Raw genomic sequence first — 21,091 nt, 5'->3', positions numbered from 1 at the left:
TGAGAGGTTGGCAAGATAGACCACTCTCCTTGCCTAAGACAGCCAGTGCTGCATCTCTACATACCTTTTCAAGTGGGACAGGAGAAACGCTCCTCTCTCTCCCTGCTGCAGTACTTGAATGATGGGAAACGCAGAAGTGCCTGCTCATATCCAGACTGGTTAAAAGGTGATTTGCAATCAAGGCTCCCAAATGCTCCTCCCTGTTTCCCGGTTTTGGGCTTCCAACTCAAAGGCTGAGCCTGCTTTCCTCCTGGGAAGGGGTGATCATCATCTGACATTTTTAAGCTACCTTGAGCTTCTGAGCTGGATGTACCTATCCCAAGGCCGAACACAGAGGCAACCATCACACAAATGAAGACAGTAGGTCAAGAGAGGGTTTGTCATATTTTAATGACATTGATCTTTGGTGTTTCCTTCGTTAGCACTCACACTCTCCCTGTCCTTCCTCCACAAGCCTGCTAGGGATGGAGAGTTACAAACGAAAAGGAAAATCACATTTGAGACTAAAAACAAAATCTAGTTTCTCCACTAGAAACTACATGTACAAGGTCAAGATTTCACATGCAACACCTTACATCACAGACCCATACCTCACACCCTGGCCTGGAGCTGAAAGGCATTTCCTGCCCTCTGCCAAGGAGGTGCAGCTCAGTCCTGGCACCATGAAAGCACTGGGATGGCTCATTCATGTTAATATTGGCACAGCTTAGAACATCCTTGCGTGAACTGCATCCTGACTAGACAGCAGTAGCCCCTGTCCCTCTACCCATCTATAGAGCAGCTCTGCTTAGGTTCCTGCCAAGCACTAAACTAACTCTCTAAAAAGGAAAGATCCCCACCTGTGAGCAGATCCTGAGCCATGCAGGTTTTGGCAAAGCCCAGTTCTTCCCAGAAACGACAATGCAGGCAGGACGGGTCTCAGAACACCCTGATCTGAGGGGGGAGCAGTGATGTGCCAAGGAGCGTGACTGTGGCCTGGAAGACTCCTCCACTCCAGCAATGGAGCTGGAGCATCACACCCAGGTTTGCCCAGTAGGACTGCCTGTCTCCACAAGGATGCTGCAGGCCCCCTTCCCTTTCTTCACTCTACTGATCAGCCCCTGGGCATAAAAGGGCAGGAAAGAGGAAAGGAAAGAAGCTTTACAAAGGATGACACTGGCCGAATTGCAGGGTTAGGGCTCAGCTCAGGGGATCCCATGAGGCTTCAAAATCTGCATGACGTGCAGCTAGTATGGTTCATATTCCTGTTAATTCTTCAGCAGTGGGAATGTTGGAAGTTAAGTACGCTTTCTTCCCCATGGCTTCCCTTGCAGTCCTTATCCCTTCCCACTCACCCAGCACAGAGAAGCCCTCTTAACAACCAGCATCCTGTCAGAGCCACACGTCCTACTCTTCCAGCTCCTGGCCAGCTGTGAGGTACAGGTCTCTGCTGAGCAGTACAAGGGTAGCACCAACACACAACTCAATCTCTACCTGTTCCGCGACTCCCCACTGGTGCTGTCATTACTATAGAAGTTGGTACTGTCAGGAAGATGGTTATTATTAGTTAGGTCACTGTATTCAATTGGTCCCTCAGTGTCCATGGAGGACTGGGCCTGCTCTGGCAGGTCCAGATCACCAGCGCTTTGTCCTTCACTCCCGCTAGGGGCTGTCCGCGGGCTCAGGCCATGCTCCGACAGCTGCATAGACTCTGAAAGGATCCGTCCCTCCAGCTCAGCTGCCAGCTGCTGTGAGGTGGACTGCTGTGCTGATGTGCCCTCAACTCTGGTGGACTCTGCACCAGTCTGAGAGCTGCGGTGGATCCGGTGGCTCACAATGATGTTGTTGCCAAAGCCGCCCATGGACGCCATGGTGGTGCTCTGCTCCCGCTGGACCACAGCAGTCATGCCACCTTCTGCCATCAGCCTTTGGATCCTACTCAGGGCATCCTCCCCACTGGCCCCATATTCTGGACCTTCACCTGCAAAAGAAAGCAGAAGCAACTTTGGTGCACAAGGCAAACTACGACACAAAGAGAAAGAATGCTGGGTAGATGCATAGAATCATAGAACCATTTAGGTTGGAAAAGACCTTTAAGATCATCCAGTCCAACCATTAACCTAACATTACCAAGTCCACTACTAAACCAATTAAGGGTAGAGTAGCAATTTCACGTTTCCTGGCTTGGTGGCTGGGTTATTTATAATGAAAGTGAAAACTAGGAATCATTAAGATTGGAAAGGACCTCCAAGATCGTCAGTCCAATCATCAACCCAACACCACCATGCCCACTAAACCACGTCCCAGAGTGCCACGTCTACCTGTTTTTTGAACACTTCCAGGGATGGTGACTCCACCACCTCTCTTGGCAGCCTGTTCCAATGCTTGACTACCTTTTCCGTAAAGAAATTTTTCCTAATATCCAATCTAAATCTCCCCTGGTGCAGCTTGAGCCCATTTCCTCTCGTCCTATTGCTACCTACTTGGGAGAAGAGACCGACCCCCACCTCACTACAACCTCCTTTCAGGTAGCTGTAGAGAGTGATAAGGTCTCCCCTCAGCCTCCTCTTCTCCAGACTAAACAACCCCAGTTCCCTCAGCCGCTCCCCATTAGACTTGTGCTCCAGACCCTTCACCAGCTTCATTGCCCTGCAACTTGCACTGCAGTGCGCACGTGCTGAGACAGAAGATGGGTTTTGTTTCAGAGGGAGCCCAACATTTTATTTCCGTAACTTTCAGTGAAGTGCCAAACAAAGGCACTGAACTCTGTCAAGAAAATCTTGGCCACTCCCACAGGCATTCCTCACAGACTTCCATGTCCAAGCCTTGGAGAAGCAGCTCTTATCTAGCCATACAGGTGGAGAAAAAAGGGGAGTCAAAGAGGCAGTGTGTTTTCTCACAGCTGCAGAGACAGTCTGGCCAGTCCCACAGGGGCAGGAAGAAAAACCTCAGTTTGCTCTGCAGTAAACCAAACATTTCACCATGGTGTTAAAGAGTCCTGTGGCCTTTCCTATTTCACCTGTTTCAGAACACCCTAGGCAGATGACATGATGGCAATCTCCCCAGTATCAGGGAGGACACAGGCAGCTGGCCAAGAGCAGACAGCAGCTACGGTCTGCGCTTTCACATCACCTACGATCAAGGAAAGATCAAGTGTGTAGGCTCCTGCTCTCCTTGACTGGTATCTTTGGAGGAATGCCTGCTCTACCTCCGAGCCTTCCCTTCATAGTCAGGCTGTACTGAGCTCTGAGGGAACCATCGTCAAATGCCTTGGTTGCTGAAGATTACTTTTGAAGAACAAAATCTCACAGAAAAATAGTCCACATAGGAGATTAAATCCCTGAGGCAGGAAAGTCCAGCCCAGTTCTGTTTCCTAGCATCCTCCTTTTGCTACAGACTGTTTGGGGAAAACAATCTGTAATCATAAGCTGCTAGAATCATTCCACAGTGGGATCCTGACAATTCTTATTAAAGAGATAAATCTCACTCCCAGCTCCATGAAGCCATCGCAGTGCTGATTAGAGGAGAGGAGAAAGCCATGAGCTCTCCTGGCACCAAGGAAATGAACACAAATATCAACAAGGCTAGATGTAGGCAGGAGTTAAAACACAACAAAAAACAAAATGCCACACTGACTAGGAAGACAAAACCACTTGGGGCCGTGGGGTGGAGATCATGTATCCAACATGAGAGCTGAAGTATTCAGCACAGCCTACACCATACCACTGTAGAGGTTATTTTTTAAAAAAGCAAGATAGTTAAAGCTGTTAACATGTGCAGTCAAGTCAGTGACAACTTATTCCCTTTCTCATGGGCGCAGTGGTACTTGCATCAAACACCATCAGCTTCCTCCACCACAGGGTATGGCTAATTTCATCTTCAAGCAAGTCTGCTGACATACTGCCCTGCTGTAGAAATACTATGGACATTAAGGGCAAATTTAATTCTCACAAGCAGAGTTAAGTCCCTTTCTGCTAGGAATGTAGTAAGCCTGCTACATCCACTATACATATAGCAATTACATAGCTCCTTGGTTAGAGCATCAGTGAGACCACAGAGACACCAGTAACCACATGGGAACCTGGAGCAGAGCCTAGAGGAATAAGCAAGAATAACCCCTGGGCAGAGCCTGACCCACAACTCTAGCAGAGAAATCCTGTTCAGGATGCAGCTGATGCATGAACTAGGAACCTGGCTGACCAGCACGAAGACTGAGAACAGACAGAGGCAGCTATTAGACTGGAAACTTCAGCATGAAAAACACACATGCCAGGGGTTATTGAGGCATTAATCATGAGCAGAAGTAAGTGGAAGGTTTGAGAAGCATGGTTTTGGTTTCAGTCATTGCTTCGTTCTGAGGGCATAGTGGTAAGCACTTCGTTACCAACCATCTGGCCAGGCCAGAGAGGAAGCTTGAGAAAGCCAAGATATGCAACCTGGCTTAGAGACATGCCAGCCTGCCCTATCTACACAAGTCCTGAAACAGCAGGCGCTGTGCTCTTCACAGATCACTTACTATAAACTAGCCCAATACAGGAGCATTGGAACAGTGAATTAGCAAGGGTCCCCAGCCAATACTCCTCAGCATTACGAACATGTGCTTCACCAGAGGAGTCCATGCAGACAGCAGCTCTTCCCTGCCCCTTAATTACCATGTGCCATGGCTGAATTTCCAGTTGAGGCAGCTGCTTGCTCAGAAAACAGCAAGGGCTGATGCCACAGCAGAAATCTAAGTTACGAGCCTTCAGATTACAAGCACAGAGATACATTAGTGTTGGAAATTCCAGAAAGACAGCCTGTCAAGGGCCAGAAGCGAGCCTCACCCTTCAAGCATCCAACAAGGACCTCTGCTTTGGGGGTTGTCCTCCCCTTCCCCGCCCTCAGGTTTCGACAATGACTTTGGCTGACTGGTTCAGAGCAAAGCTTCCTGTGTGATTTGCCTTGAGCTGAGCTACAGCACAGATTCACATACAGCCCGCTTCTACTGCCTGGTGACTCCCACACACGTTCTTTCACCAGGCTGCCAATGCAGACTACGTTAGTACTCTGTGCAAGTGAAATAAGCTAACTTCCATTTGGTGGAGGTTCAGAGTGTGCACACAGGCACTTACCCAAAACAACAGCAATGCCATAAACCCCACATCTCAGACTGCCAGAAGTTTCAACTTGCTGCATTGGCCAAACCCCATTCCCTGCACCACCAGCTGAACAAAACCAGGACAGAGAGAAACCGCATACTTGTGGCACTTTTTTCGGACTCCAAAGGGTTTAGGCATATCCAGAGCATGAACCTGAGTTTGTGCAAGAGTAGGCCAAGTGACAGCAAATCTAATTCTCGATACAGAGAACGCAATTCCTCTTCTCATTTTATGCTCAAAACTACATTCTGATCTCCTTTGTAAAATCCTTTATCTTAAGCTCTCATTCTTTTAAGCCTACCTTCTAGGGTCAGAAAAATAGAAAAACGTCACAGAGCGCTACAGACCAGCCACAGCTACAGTGTGTGAAGTACCAGTGTAAGCGTAACACTTGCCAATTCGTCCTCCACCTAGGCTGACCCTGTATCAGAATCCATCACACAGCAGGAAGCAATCTTGAGACACAGTCTCCATCTTTTTCTGGACAGGGACACAAGTTTTGTGCCTGACAGGACAGAAAAACATCACCCATGGTTCCCTTCTGCAATACAAGTATGTATTAGCGTTGTGTCCACAGTGCTGTGCTCCTACAAACCTTTTCCACTCTAACTGAAGTGACCCTTCCAGAGGTCCAAAACCCCATCTATCCCAAACACAGACACAAAACATTACTCTTGAGAGTAATTATCCCAAAGACCAGGTATTTCTGTCAAGCTAGCTGACTGTCTCCAACATTTCAAAAAATACTCCCTAGCTGATACATCTGTCTAGGAGTCCTCTGCCATGCTACTCCAGCAAGACAAGAGTTTGACACAGAAGACTACAATGATGAAACATCTGGCAAACCTTCAATGGAGCTGGGCATAAGGCAGGAGCATTTCCACTCTTAAATGAAGTAGTCTCTGAAGTACTTACGGGGAGTACAACTTATCCCTGGGCATGGATGGCACACGTCTGATAAAGAGCAAAGCCCACAGAAGCAAGGATATCAGGCTTTTCTGTGGCTTCGCCTGACATCACGCTGGATTTTTTTCCTATTTTCAGCTTTCCTCTTTCTAAAACCAGCAGTAGTTTGTAGCCATGCTTGCAAACAAAGCTTCAAAATTAGACCTAAGACTAAACACTGCAGAGATATCCAAGTCTTCAGAGAACATGGAATAATAGCTCCGAGGTGTGAGCTGACCCACTAATTCAGATGCTCAAAGATAAAAATATCAGCATTTTTAAATGAATTCACGCCTTGCATAAGAATAGGAAAGGGAGGGTTCACAGCACAGCATAACCAGCTATGAATAACCACATCTCCCTTAGTGCCAGAAGAAATACTACCAGTTGCTTTTCTCCCCAACCAAGCTCAGAAGCATGTTGACACTTCTTTTCTGAGGTAGCTAAATCCAAACTCCACAGAACTCAGATAAGACACAACTGCTTTGACTTGTAACAAATTTCTTAGCAATAGCTCACCTAGGTGATTTGTATGAGTGAAACTTATTTTTGTAATGAGAGTTTAAAAGTAGCCCCCATAATTTAATCCCAAGAGATCCAGGTACTTGGAGTAGCTCATGCTGTAAATGCTCGCATAGTACATACTTCTAGAACCTGATTCTACTTTTTAGGTAGTGCTTTTCAGAGGGCTTTAAAGAGAAACTGAAATTTGCAGTTCTGTAGGACATATGACACACATTTTACAGATGGACAGGCAGATGAAAGGCTAAGGGATCTACCCATATTTCTACTTGGAGAATGAGAGGCAGATCTGGAAGCTGATCCCTGGTGTCCTGGTTCCCATTTCCACACTAATTGCACAAAAGTCCCATCATCTGACAACAGCATTGCAAGACATGTTCAGCTAATGTAAAACAACATGGGTTTTTTGGCATTCATGAGGCTCAGCTGGGGACAGGGTATTCTTGCCCATGCAGCCCTCCGACACATATTCCTACTCTCTCAAATTAAATAAGTTACATCCCATGCAGGCACACTGACTCTGCTTATAAGTGCTCCTTAGGCATCCTCAGGATGCTTTGCTTATACCAGGAAAGTTTCACTTGCATGTGCTGTCTTTTCACTACTAACAGTTTGAACAGACTGAATGCCACAAACCCAAGCCTTCACTTTACAGCCCTTTTCCCTCTCGAAAGTATCTGCTGCAACCTCTGAAAGCAGTTGGGCATAATGGAAATTTGTACTGGCTGGTGAGAAACATTTCAACCAAATAGGTTAAAAACTGTATATGGCATGACAGTAGTCAATATGTTGCTCTCCCAAAGACAGGCAAAGTAGCAATCCACTGACAGTCTTCCGATAGCTACAATTTCAGTAGTTCATAACACGTGCCTACTTGCACAATAAGCATTGAGCTATCCATCTGAATTTTAAGCCCCAAAGACAATGCAGATGATAGGAATTGAGATGACAATTGCCTTTCAGTTATTTCCATCAAGGTTTTTTGAGCTTGGGTTATTTTTTTCTTTTTAAACAACTGGATTACCTCAAAGATGTATTGATATACTGTCAATAACCAGGGGACAACATGGGTGCACAATCAAACAAGTGTCCTGCAGCTCTGCAGAGGTCCTTTTCCCTCAGCCTGCAGCACCTTTTGCACAGTTGCAGTCCCTGACAGTTACTGCCACTCTCATCCTACTCCACAGATACAGCAGCCTGAACAAGTGGCAGCTGCAGCCTGACCCAGTCTGGACTGGGTATTACAATTTCTAAAGGTTAAAGCTTTGGGCCATTAAATCTCTTTAGGAATTTTTGTTGGTTTTTAAGTGAGATTTAATTTGCCAGTTGAATACAGATCCCTCCCCCATCATGCCTGCCCATTTGCAAGGGAAAGCATAGTATAACTCCCAACAGATTGTTTCTAATTAAGAGTGCCTCAAAGTTACAACTCCATCACTATTTCCACTATGTCTGTCAGCTTAAAAGAAAGTAGGAGACAGCTGAAGCACTGTTTTAGGCATTTCTTGGTACCTCTCCTAGTTTCCTCTCAACTCTAACTTCCTTTGGTTTATGTGTGGCTTGGGAGCAGAGTTCACAAGGCAGCTATCAACTGCTGCAAAACAAAAAGATACAGACATTAGAGGGATTCACTTCTAATAAAGTCATCAAATACTCATTCCTCCAAAGGAGGTAGAAAGATAATCAGAACAGCAAAGTCCCCGCAGAGCTTTGCATGAGAAAGGGAAACTATTTATACCCGCACAGAGCTTAATTAGATTTCTGATGCAATTCTGCATAATTTTTTTTTTTTTTTTTACAGTAAGCACATATCTGCAAGAAATGCCCTGAGCCAGAATTCCCCACAACAGCAGGGCTGACATGACATAGGACAGAAACCCACTCTTGGGGGTAGCACCAGCCTTTTTCTGTTTTTTTTTTTTTTTTCCCTTTCTTTTTTTTTTTTTTTTTGAAACATTCAAGGGTTTTTGTTTTGTTTTGGATTTTTTTCTCTCACTACAAGGTGATAACTAAAACACTTTACATTACTCAGAATCACATCTGATTTATCCATTCTGCTGCTGATAATACTGCTAAGCCTTTACGTAGTGATTTACATCTTCAAAGCCCCATACAAAACACTAATTAATCTTCACAGTCCCTGGTATACTGTACTATGGGAAGATTTATTCCCTTTTGGTAGATGATTGATAATTTGCCCTAGGTCACACACCAAGTTAGCAGTAGCACATTTTTTCCTTTTTTTTTTTTTTCTTTCGAGTCCCTGACATCTACATCTTGCTATTAGGAAACACTGTTTCCCTTTCAACAGGCAAAGAGTTACAGTAGATATAGTGGGCAAATTAACCATCAGAAAAGCAGCACAGCATCCAGTCTGGCCTGCCCGAACACACTGGACGAGCATCACAAGAGTTTATGATGCTGGAAAAACAGTAACCTTAACGTCACAAGCAGCGCAGTGGGGCTTAAGTGTAATGTGAAGCATGAAGACTCCTGGATGAACCAGACCACTGATGCCACAAGTCCCTGGCTAACTGGTTGAGGTGTTGGTAACAGCAGCTGGAAATTTGTCTTTCTGCTTCATGATAGGTCCTTGTACTATTCCTCCATCATGGATTATACCTGGTTTTTTGGATCCTACACGCTCCTGGTAGTTAATGTCTTGCCAGCTCCCTGTTTTGAGCTGCTCTTGAGCCTTTGCACAGGAATTTCCACTGAGGATGCAACTGGCCTAAGAACTGATCAACTACATGGCAAGACTGCTTGGCTCATCTCCAGTGCATGCGTCCGTACTGGAATAACTCCTTTGTTCTAAAGATCCTTATACAGGAGATAGGAGTGTGATGGCCCATTTTGCAGGTGAGGCCACTTGCAAGGGGACATGTGGTAAGTCAGCATCTGAGCCAAAAATCACAACAGATGTAGAACCTGCCAATCTTCTTCCAAGCAAGAAAGGGAGACAAAAAGAAGTCTCTGTCCTAGGCTTGTTATCTACACTCCTTTTCTTCCAAATGCTATGTGTTTTGCTTCTTTGTAGAGATACCCCGCCCACAGCACTGGTAAAGGACAACCCTTCCCCATCTCATTAATGGTCTGGTTAAAAACCATGATCTAGATCTGCAAGTTGAAAGGTTAATTAGAAAGAACAAGATAACGCAACCTTCAGATGGTTGCAGAACAGCAGCAGAGAGAAGCAGCACTGGAGAACTCAAGTGCTTTAACAGAGCAGAGAAAGACCTCCAAGCCTGCATGGCCTTGAAGCAAGAAGGTCCCATGCTGTACCTTGTTCTCAGTTTGCATACCACATTCAGTGGAAGAACGAGTTCCCACAAGTTCAGCATTTGTCCATACATCCTACGTTCCAGCCTTATTCACACGCCCTCAACTGTATTAACCTTCCAGAGAGGTTAATCTCCACTCCATTGACACAAGCAGATGGGAAACCCCACAGGTCAGGAATTTGCCACTTAACTTTGAACAGAAGAGCCGAGGTCAGAGAAACATAAAGCCTTATCACACATGCTGGATGCTGCACAGCAGAAACTGTGGAAGAGTCACATGCCAAAAAGCATCTTTCAGAGTGACAGAGCACAAGCAAGCATACAGGCACAAACAGGCATGTCATGGGCTACTTCCCAAAGCCTAATGGGTTTGCCATGAACCAACAACTTCAAAACTGTCTCCTTTATCTTCTCTGTCTTTCCTATGTATATACTGCCCAACTCCTTCCTAGCCAAGGCTTCAGAGTTGGATTCAAGTACAGTGCTACGGTATAGAGACAAGAAGCCTGGACAAAATCATCATGCTTTCAAAAGATCAGTGACTTTATCATCATACAGTAATTGCACATCAGCTGCTTCCAGCTCTTTACATGTTGGTAAGTTTTCCTGGACTGGAAAACACTCCAGACATTTTTGAATACCTGAGCTGGACACTCATCACAGCCTTCATCAATCAGACTAAACAGAATACTCACACCTGCTTTGTCAGAAGTGATTTACAGCATTTTATTTTGTATCCAGATACTGAGCTTGTAAAGCCTGCACAGGTTTTAGATGTAGAGGTTGAAGGACCAAGCTAAACTCCTAACACAGAGGCAGAAAGGATAATTCTTAACAGTTTGCAGCCTTACTGATGGTTAGAATTCAGATTTGTGAGGAGTGATGCCAGTACAGCTGATTCTACAAAGACACAATGATCTGGAGAAGAGTTCATTTTGCCCTCTAAAAGCATGTGAAAAAGACAACTTCTCTATTCATATGGACAGAGATTCACTCTCCTGATCATCTTGGCCTGGCTACAAGCAAATTAGGCTGGAGAAATCTTTGCTGAAGAGATAACACAAGTGTCCAAATGCACTGATAGGATGTGGAACTTATGTGGAAACTCCTCATTCACCTCTATCAGATAAATCATTGCTTGAGCTCCTACCTTCCCCAGTCCCTGCAGAGGCGGATTCCTGCTCCTGTACCTCCCTCTCTGTCTGAGTCTCGGCATTCTGCAGCTGAGGTGCCAAGGTCTGGGTACCCTGCGAAGTCACAGAGGTGGGGGGGTTTCGGGGTTGCAGGCCTATGGCATTCATCAGGCCCATGTCCCTGTCTGTCCTCCATGTGGCTCTGCTGGTTCTGAAAAGAGAGAAAAACAAATAAGACCAGGAGCATTGGAGGCAACATGCGCCAGCAAGATTGAAGCGTCCACCTGAGCCTCTTCTTGCCTCCACTCCAACCAGGCACCTGCTAGCCACTATGCAGATGGGGCTGGAGGGAATTGTGACCTGCTCTTATTTACACACACACACACACACACACCCTTCTCCAGCCTCAGCTGGCTGGTCTCTTGAGTTTTAAGCCAACAGAGTCTTATAGTCCACTCACCCTTCCACAGAAGCGGCGTGTCTGACAGGCATAGATAGATATCCCTGCAGCATCACTAAGCCTGCAGAACAACTCTGTCTCGGGGTCACTGAGTTGAGTAGGCAGCACGACATGCAGCACAGGACCATGAACACATACACGACCTCCTTCTGCACGTTGGCAGGGAGGTTTTAACTCCCAAGGACGCAGCCTGTACCCCTTCCCTCCTCTAGACCTTCTAGTTTGTCAGCATCACACATGAATGCAGTCTAGCAGGCATTTCTGCCCATTCCAGTTGGACAAGAGAAATTCTTTGTTCTCAAAAGCAAACAACAGGAACCACCTCAAGGCTCATTAGCTTCTCAGAATTGAACAGTTAAAGTGTACAACTCTACGAGATCTGAATCTTGACAATGCTTGGATGCTCTTTCCAAAACTGACCTCTGGCTGTTAAGTGCTGGGAATGGTAAAGAGATTCTAGGAAAGATTGCCTCATTCACAACCTTTTTTCATAAGGTTTTGAAACTTGCCACATTTTTCTTGCTCTCTCTTTGAGCTAGTTCATTCTTGAGCACTATTTCTGTCTTCAAGCTGCTCCTAAGCCCATCATGCAAGACTGATATGTGCCGTTAAAAAACGTGCATAATGGCAATATCCACTCACATGGCCGAGTAAAGAATCTTTACTGCTTATTTTTCACCTTCAATCAGACCAAGGCTGTAGGGCAGCACAGACATTGCCCTGTACACCAGCTCATAACTTCCTTGGGATCCTGGAGCTCACAGTTCAGAAACAAGACCGTCACCCTCTTGCTGAGAACAGCTGGCTTACAGAGAAGTATTTATCACTGGGGCAAGAAGCAAGGGACTGCAGCATCACCCTCATGTTTAGAATAATGTGTGCATCACCAGACAGACTGGATGAAGCAGCCAATAGGGCTGTCAAGGGATTTAGGTTTATTTTTAGTTTATTGCTGAGAAACAACTGTCCCATAACCAGAAACTAAAGGGATGAAAATCAGTCACCAGGACCTCCTAATGGATTTGCACTCATCTCTGTGAAACCCCCCGTTCTTCAGTTATCCTCCAAAGGTCATTTACTTTGCGTGGTGTTTTTGATGCATCAAGCCCCACATGTTCCTCCCACAGCTTGACCACAGATGTTACTGAGGCCATGGATGACACATGTACTTCACTACCACTGGCGGCACTTTTGGGCACTGAATGTCTTTTGCTGGAAGCAGGCCAGGTGACCCAACTAGGCAGTGTCAAAGGGGGGAAAAACTGCATATTGAAAGCTGCCAGTGCTAAGGGAACAAAGAAGAATAATCGGTGCTGCCAGATGTAACAAAAGCAGCAGAAAGGGTCAGGTCTCTCTAACCCACACCAGGAAACTCACCCAGGCCGCTCAGTGCTCCTGCTGCTGGAATGCACAGCGAAGACATTCTCATTCAGCTGGTCCCAGTGGTACTCAACTCCAGAGTTTAAGGCCCTTGAAACACCAAAGAAGGAAAAAATATTAGCATGACAGACACTATTCCAGCCAGCACACATTACATCCCCACAACACGAAGGACTGTGTTGATTCCTGCCCTACAGAAACTGCAGATCTAGCTCAGTTCATGTTTTTGTTAAAAGGGATCATCACCATAAACAGCCTTGCAAACATGGAGTGCTGCATTACTCAGATTGCTCTGGAATATTCCATTCATTTCAATTCAATATTAGCACTGAGGCACAGCAACAGGAGCAGAGAGATTTTCAGGAAATGAAGACATACAACTGTGTGTATAAAATCAGGTTACCCTAACTCCAAGTGACTAAACAAAGAATTGGAATGGGAAGGCCAATTCTGTCTGTGGTGCCTGCCAGCATTTCCTGCACTAGGTAATGCTAAGTAAAACACTGCTCTTATTTGACATTTAGTTTCCTCGCAAATGGTTCTTATTCTACCTATAAATTAATCTTTATACAGCCCTCTCACTGACAGTCACTGTGGAGCAAGGGCACATGCAGAGGATATTTTAATAAGTTTCCACAAAAGAGTTTGTACTGGATCAACTACATGTGTGTCCAAAAAGTCCAAAACTTGAATTTTACAGCTAATGCTACTAAGTTTAACAGAACAGCCAATGCTCTGGCAACCTTTCACAGCGCATTTCCCAAAAAGATACACAAAGCCAGGGCTGGCTAAGCACTTCACAGGAACAGGCAAGGTTAACAATGTAAAGCTGATCACATCATTGCTGAAGACTGCAGGCAATCACAGAAACTAAACCACCATAACCATAATGCTGTAAGTGCGTCTCCCACTGTTTCTAAGGCCCAACAGCTCTTAGCCTGGAATAGGATAAGAGTGAATCCAGCTTACTCTGTGCTATACAGAAATGTCAGAGGACAGGCACACACTGTGCACTCCAAGGCAGTATGGAGATCTCCCACCTACTGCTGTGTCCCACCTCCAGAAGCACTATGGGCTGCATGACCATGGAAGAGGTTTTCTGTACAGTGTTTTACCACACCATGCTGACACACCAGCTCCCTGCGAGCTGGCCTGGGGGTTTCGCAATGGTGCTGTGTACCACCACGTGGCTCAGCAGAACTGGCAAGAACCCCAGCTTAGAGGATGCTGCAGGTCAGACATGCTGCAATGGGAGAGCTGTGTGTGCTGGAGGCCTGGGGCTAGGCTGCTGGGGTGGTAGCACCCCAGGTCAGGACCAAGGGCAAAAGCTGGAGAAAATTAGGTCAACAAAACCATGCATGGAGTCTACAGGAAGTAATCAGTCATCGCTTTTTTTTTTTCTTTCTTTCTTTCTTTTTTTTTTTTTTTTTGTGCTGAGCTAGCCTTATGCTGCATTATACCCATGAAAGCAGCTGCCAGGGAGATGCTGATTTACAAAGGCTTCAGAGTTTACTGACAGATGGTAACCTGTCGCTAAAACCATGCCAGTCCCTCTGGCTGCTCCATCCCCTGCCTAATATGCTGAGACTTAGCTGTCACACTTTGCTGTCTGCAAAGTAGCACACTCCCTAGGCAAGCAAGACTTTCTGACCTGGTAGTCAAAATTTCCATTAAAAGTCTACTTTGCTTGGTATCTGCAGCTGTTACACAACAGAGCTAATCTGACCCATGCTCTTCTCCCCCTCCTTCCACACTTCTTCATGTTCTGTGAAGTACAGGCATGATCCCCACAGCCACCTATGCAAATGGTATTCCAGTCTCTCTGCAGGGCCAAAAAAGTGGCTCAGAATAAACACCTGGCACTCCCTACTGCAGCAGCGAGCATCCTCACAGCAACCTTTCAGCAGACTCTTCCCTTGACCAGCTAACCAACTTACTCTCTCCCAACTCCACCTCTTGCAAAAGATTTCAAGTGACAAAGTCCTCAGCATGATCTTTGTTCTCTTTTGCATGCATCTACATCTGTCTGACCTGGAACCCACATCTGCCGCTCCACAGCCCTAAGACCAACATCTGGCTTGCTCCCCATTAGGCCTTCCAGCCTTTGGATGATTGATTGAGGCTACAGAAGAGAGGTTTCAGACTGCATCAAGGTACAGTGAGGAAAGCAAATATCTGAACTTAACAGAGGGAACTGGTTGGGCACTATCTTTTATACGAAGATCATCCCTTCTTAATAAGCAAAAATTTCATCAAAGAAATGCTGCTATCGTACGGGTTAAGTGCCAGTTTTAAGACCATGCCTGCATTAGAAACTCGATCACATAATCGCACCTTAAACCACCTTAACTACACAACAAGATGTATGTGACAGCCACAATTACCTTGGTTATATCAGATTTTCAATTAAGCTTAAAGATTTGCACTGGTTTAACCACACCCTATTTAAAACAGTGCAATCTCCCTTCCCAGAAAGCCTAAAGGTTTTTTAACTCCCATTGCAAAATACTGCTTGAATTTTGTAAATTAGCAAGCCTTTCACAGTACGTTTCCCAGGAGATTTGCAAATCAAGGCCTGACTATTCATTTCACAGAAGCAGAGCTTACACTGGAGAAATGAATATTTTTCAGGTAATGTAAGCATTTAACTTTTGCTCCATCAAACTCTAGACATGGAAATGCTGGAAGCACTTTACAGTTTCCATGCATAAGGTAGAAGCTCTTTGTAGCATGTTGCCACTTGGATGTGGATGCAGTAAGGAGGACATTTGTTGCCCAGGGCTTCAGGGTGAAAAATTGCAATTCTCCACACTGCGTCGGTCATGGACAGTGAAGTCCACTTAGTCAAGTTCTTATTTTCTTCCTTTTTATGGCTGCCACTAAGCTCTCTAAGCCCTCCCTGGAAATTTCCATTAGCTTTGTTAAATGCAGAGTTGCTCACAGCCTGGCTTTCCCAGCACAGATCTGTTCTGAGACGGACTTTTCCTTCACGCCTGTGTCCAGCTCACATTATTAATGAGCTTGGAGAAGATGAAGGGCACAGACTTGCATGCTTTGCTGAAAGTTGAATAAGGATTTGGAGTAGAGCCTGTTAAATACCAAGAGCCACCAACTTAGGCAGCACAGCCTCTCCCTCTGCATGGAGGTATTACCTACACAGCTCAGGTATGTCCCCGTGAAGAAACAAGGACCAAGCACTAGGAATTAATGACAAAATTATTCACAGGTGACAAGAAAGCTGAAATATGATTTACTGCATTGGCTTAACCAGTATTTGAAAAGTAAACCAACAAAGCACAGGTCAGCACAACTGACTTAGACATGTGGGTAACCCCCCAGCTGGCATATCCAAAATTGGGAGTTGAAGAGGAAGAGGGATTTGGACAAAAGTTCCCCAACTCTACCTTAACTATACAGCTCAGGAGCAAGATGGCAAGACAAAAAACCCCATAATTTGTAAGTAGGGTATGCATGTCCAGGAAGGCATAAATAACACTGTCTTTTCACTTTTAAACTATCCCCAGTACTGAAGAAGGTGGCAGCAATGGGCAAATGCACCGCTCTCCTTCAAATCCTGCCACATGGAAAGACCCAACAGTAGCACACTTGTCTGCTACAGCATTGAATTAAATTTTGATTAAGGCATTGCTGCCTGCAATCTCATCTAAAAATATCAGCACAACCCCATTACTGGAATGAAGATTGTGGCAAGCCCAACATGGAGAAGACTAGCTGAAAAGTAATGCCATGCAGCACGCAGCTAGGTGAATATCCAATTTTCATGCTGCCAAGGTTCACTTTCTCCACAAAAGAAATTACTCTTTAAAGCTGATTTCTCAAATATACTGTCCATTCAAGATCACTAAGAGCAAGCATACAAAACCAGGTTAGTTCACAAAGGATTTGAATTCCCCAAGATGTGCTTTCTTCCCTTTGTGTAAACTTGTCATTCTTAAACCCTTCAAACTGTATCAAGAAAATATAGAGTGAGCTACAGAGAGCAAGGTGACACTATGCTAAGGAACAGAAATCCATTGTCCTGGTTTGGGAAGGAAGCAGCAGCACATGGTATCTCACGCAATGCAATGCTCGGCCGGATTCCAGATGCGTCCCTGTCAGCAGCTCATTATCTCTTCTACCAGCGTGTGATGATCAGCACAGCAAGCCCACCCCTGGCTCCCATGATTAGCTAGGCAATGGTATTGTCAGTACAAGGCAAAGTTTGGCACTCCCAGCAGCTGCCTGGATAGGAAAACAATCATTTCTAACACCCTACTTCATAAATATTTAGCTTTCTGTGCAGGCGATGAACCACGTGCAGAGACAAGAGTGAAAATTGGCTGCAGTGCAAACTGTATGGAACCAGCAAATGGGATTCCTGGAGTAGCTCTGCTGGGCAGTAATTCCCTTTGACCAAGGAAGAGGTAGCAGCTTCACTGGCACTGGCCTATTTCAGAGCACACCCCTGGAGTACAGTATGACTAGCCAGGGGAAGAGCATGAGACTAAGTATAGGAATTCCTAACAAGGTAAGTCGTACAGAACACAAGATCGGCAGTTTACAATTAGCAACCACACAGACATTTAAGTGACGTATGAAATTATCCTACTCATCACATTCAGATGAACAGTGGAAAGATGACCCTTCTCCACAACTAGCAGCAGGTGCATTTTTACTCCCTATACTGATACAGCCTACTAATTTTCCAGAATTCTGCAAGCTTCGCCTGCCGGAAACCAGCAGCCATGCAGAAACACATCCTGACACCTACTTGAATTGCCAAAAGGTGCTGCAGAAGCAGGACAGCAAGCAGCTTGGTGCAGCTGGTAGCCGTGTGCCTGCTTCAGGGAGGATGCCAACTCAACTCAGAACACTATGCAAGATGACTGGCCCCATTTATTTAATTGTGCAGCCCTGCCAGCTAGGTTAAATACTGGGATTTTTGAAGAGGGTCTATTCAAACTCACACTATTTAAATGAGGTCAGCCTTATAAATGTGGAGGCACCAGTAGCTAATAACACTTTCCTGTCTCAACAATGTATTCACGCACAAGTTTTGTGCTGCCCACCACTGAGCAACTAAGGCTGGATACAATCCATGCTCTTGCAGCCGGTGGGTAAGATTTAGATAGAAGGCACACCTCTAACAGTCATCTTCCCTAGGCAAAAATGTGATATCTCAGCTAAGAAGAGAGTCATCAGTCAGCTAAGCTGTTAGATACCTCAGAGAGAGACAGAGAAGAGAGCTTAACACAGTAGGAAGAACCCAAACAGAAGGGTTTCTACGGATCCACAGGGTCACTACAGCTAAAACCCAAGTGACTTCCAGGAGTCAGCATTTGAAACCCACCTACAGTTTGCATGTAGCAGATGAGCAGACTCATGAGTTGAAATGGAGAACACACCAACAGAATGCATAAGAGGAATTTCTCTTAACATTCCAAGGGAGAAAGTCTTAGATTAAGAATCAGTCTTCTAACACATTCAACAGGAGTGATAAATGGAAATTAAGCACCAAGACAACGACAGAGCAGAAGGAAAGAGTTTTATGTAAAGTCTGGATGTTCGATTATCTTGGGACCCAAGTACAAATATTGAGGTTGAGAGCACTGCCCTTGAGGGACGGGAAGCTAACACAGCAAAACCTGTGTTGAGAATAAGGACAAGAAAAGTCCCTCACAGACAGCCTTCATGCCAGTATCAATTCTCCTACCAAAACACCACAACAGTTTCCTAAAGCAGCTTTTCCCAGAGCTTTTTCATACCACTCCATTGTGACATAGGAAGTTGTAACTTGTGCCTGCAAGAACAAGGGGAACCTTCTTAATCCCAAACACGACTCCTGCACTACTGATGTTGTAACTAAACATCGCCTACTTTGACATTTAGAAGAGATATATCCAAGAATTTGGAGGGGGCATACTGAGGCCATCATTAAATGCAAAATATTTGAATTAATGCGCTACTGTAAGCAGATGGACAAAACACCCGTGCAAGGAAGACCCAGAGTTAAGATCTGCTCCTACAACACTGGTAAGATTTTTGTGTATCATACAGTGCACTATACACTATTTTTAGCACTATTAAAAAAAAAAAAAAAAAAAAAGGCATGTTTATATGAATAAGAACATACCACCAAGGCCAAACAGCCTGGAATAAACACAGCAGAAATAGACCAAATAAGAATTTCCTGAATTTTCACTGATTTTCTTCTCACTCAAATTCTTGCCAGTATTCTTCACTTATCTGACTCCAACCGCACCAAGTAGCACATAGGGGACCTCTAGAAGGTAAATAACAGATTCCAGAAGGCAGAGCTTTAAGTTCCTTAAATAAGGACACTTTAGCTTGGCATCACCTTAAATCAAGCTCTAAAGATGGATAACTTGCTTAAAGTCCTCTAAAAACCTAAAGACTTGTTAATTGCTTAGAGTGATTACAGGCAGACTATACTCCAAATAAGCTTTGAATCCTCAGAATATCTTAAGCTGTTTATGATCTATCAGCTCTTCCAGTGGCTTAGACAATTTAGGATGTTAGGAGTCTTTGGGGGAGCGCAAATTGCTTAAGCCTTCTGAGGCCTTAAACATCTTAAACTGCTACAAGTCTCGAGCCAAAGTCACTCTTTAGTCATCTTCAAACTTTCACTAGCATTTTAGCAGAAACTAACATTTATGTTGATTCAAAGGCGACTTCGAAGTAGGCTTGTTTTGTAGATCTTATGCCAACAAACTAAACCAGGAAAATGCATTTAGAATGGGAGAAATCAACTTAAAAAAATAAATGTTTAAAATTAGCAAGCATAGCAAATGCTTTTTTTTAATAGAATATTCCGATATGCATACACAAAGCTGCCAAGCTCCAGAACCAAGACCTTGGCTTGCTCTAATCTCAATGAGATCCACAGGGCAAGCCAAGTTTTGTATTTTTGATCTTCAGCAGCTTTGAAATTAGCCAACTAAAAAGTGTTCCGTTTAGCACACAGGGGAAACCTGCTCAAAAAAAAAACAAAAAGGAAAAAAATCAACAAAAAAACCCCAAATCCACAATTATTACTCCAATTACTCAGTTTGTAGACATTGAGTTGAGACCATTTACAGAACCAGATAGCTTGAGAATTTAAAAAAAGGAAAGAAAATTAAGAAAAAGTTTTCTGTTTTATTTGCTAGCTGGATTCACTACAGTTCTGCTAGAAAAGACAGGCATAAGGGACAATAAATAAAACTCCATAAACAAACTGGATCAAAGACCGGAAAATTAAAAGATGGTCCTATTGGAAAGCCAAGAGAGTAAACAACCGAAAAAGGAAAGTCTAGTATAGACCTCTGGAGAAAAGAAAGGTTATAAGAAAGCAGGATGGACGGGTGCTGCCAAAGAGGGAAAAGACATTCTAAAAATAAACATGAGGAAAATGGTACTAGAATGAAAAAAGGTCTATTCATCAGTGAGGCTAAGGACAAAAATCAATGATGATTCAAACTGGATGAGATACTGAATTTTCTCTGTGAAGTCTCCACTTAAAAAATATCCAAGGGTACTTATGCAATTAGGGAGTAAGAAAAGAAGCCAGACATAGCAGCTAGTTGCACTCATTAAGAGAATAAACATTTAAAAAAAAATTAAGGAGTTAACTTTTTTGAGCCATTCACACCTGATTTTTAATACATTACAAAAAACTGAGGAAGTGACAAAAGGCCAAAAAAGCCAACTTCGCAGCATTCTTCAAAAAGAAAGCCATACTTAAATTGACAATTACTCTCTCCTAAAGACAGTAATATAACAAAGAGGAAAAAGAAGATATATGAAAACAATGAAAGAGTGAGCCACATGCAGTAGGCAGTAAGTCAAATAATTACTTGCATGAAATTTAATTGCTTTTGTAGACAGAATTAGAAAAAAGTAAAGGAAGAAAAGGCAGCAGGTGTGATCTGAATAGATATAAGCAAAGCATTTGGTAACTGTTCTTAGAATACGTGGCCATGCTCCTAGAAAGATTGCTACCCAATCTGAGAACCAGTAAGGACCTGCAGAAGTCCAGTAATATAGTACACAAACTGGTAAGTAGCAGGTTAAGTTTCTTTAACGCTGAGCTTTGTACCAAGTTCCCTTTCTCATGGTGGAAAATAAATGTCACTAACTAGTCAGTGCTTCAGCATGTCTTGAAGAATCGGGTGAGGGAAATGAACTTGCTAATAACTGAAGACTTAAAGCACCTCTCAAAATTTATCTCTAGGATTCATAGACATATTAAAT

The 21,091-nt window shown here is 44.3% G+C and overlaps 1 protein-coding gene across 4 annotated transcripts in view; it reads right to left on the bottom strand.

The window, feature by feature from the left end:
- Positions 1-401: 401 nt before the first annotated feature.
- AMBRA1 (autophagy and beclin 1 regulator 1) overlaps positions 402-21,091 on the bottom strand; it is a 137,260-nt gene continuing 116,570 nt past the window's right edge. For all 4 annotated transcript variants that reach the window (XM_075712465.1, XM_075712464.1, XM_075712466.1 and 1 more), the window contains 3 exons: positions 12,836-12,928; positions 11,016-11,209; positions 402-1,960 (listed from right to left, as the gene is read on the bottom strand). In XM_075712465.1, the coding sequence (XP_075568580.1) occupies positions 1,470-1,960; positions 11,016-11,209; positions 12,836-12,928 (778 nt within the window). In that variant the 3' untranslated portion in view covers positions 402-1,469. The remainder of the gene's footprint in view (positions 1,961-11,015; positions 11,210-12,835; positions 12,929-21,091) is intronic.

This window comes from Pelecanus crispus, chromosome 6 (assembly GCF_030463565.1).
Source record: "Pelecanus crispus isolate bPelCri1 chromosome 6, bPelCri1.pri, whole genome shotgun sequence".
NCBI lineage: Eukaryota > Metazoa > Chordata > Aves > Pelecaniformes > Pelecanidae > Pelecanus > Pelecanus crispus.
This window is presented reverse-complemented; position numbering and strand designations above follow the sequence as displayed.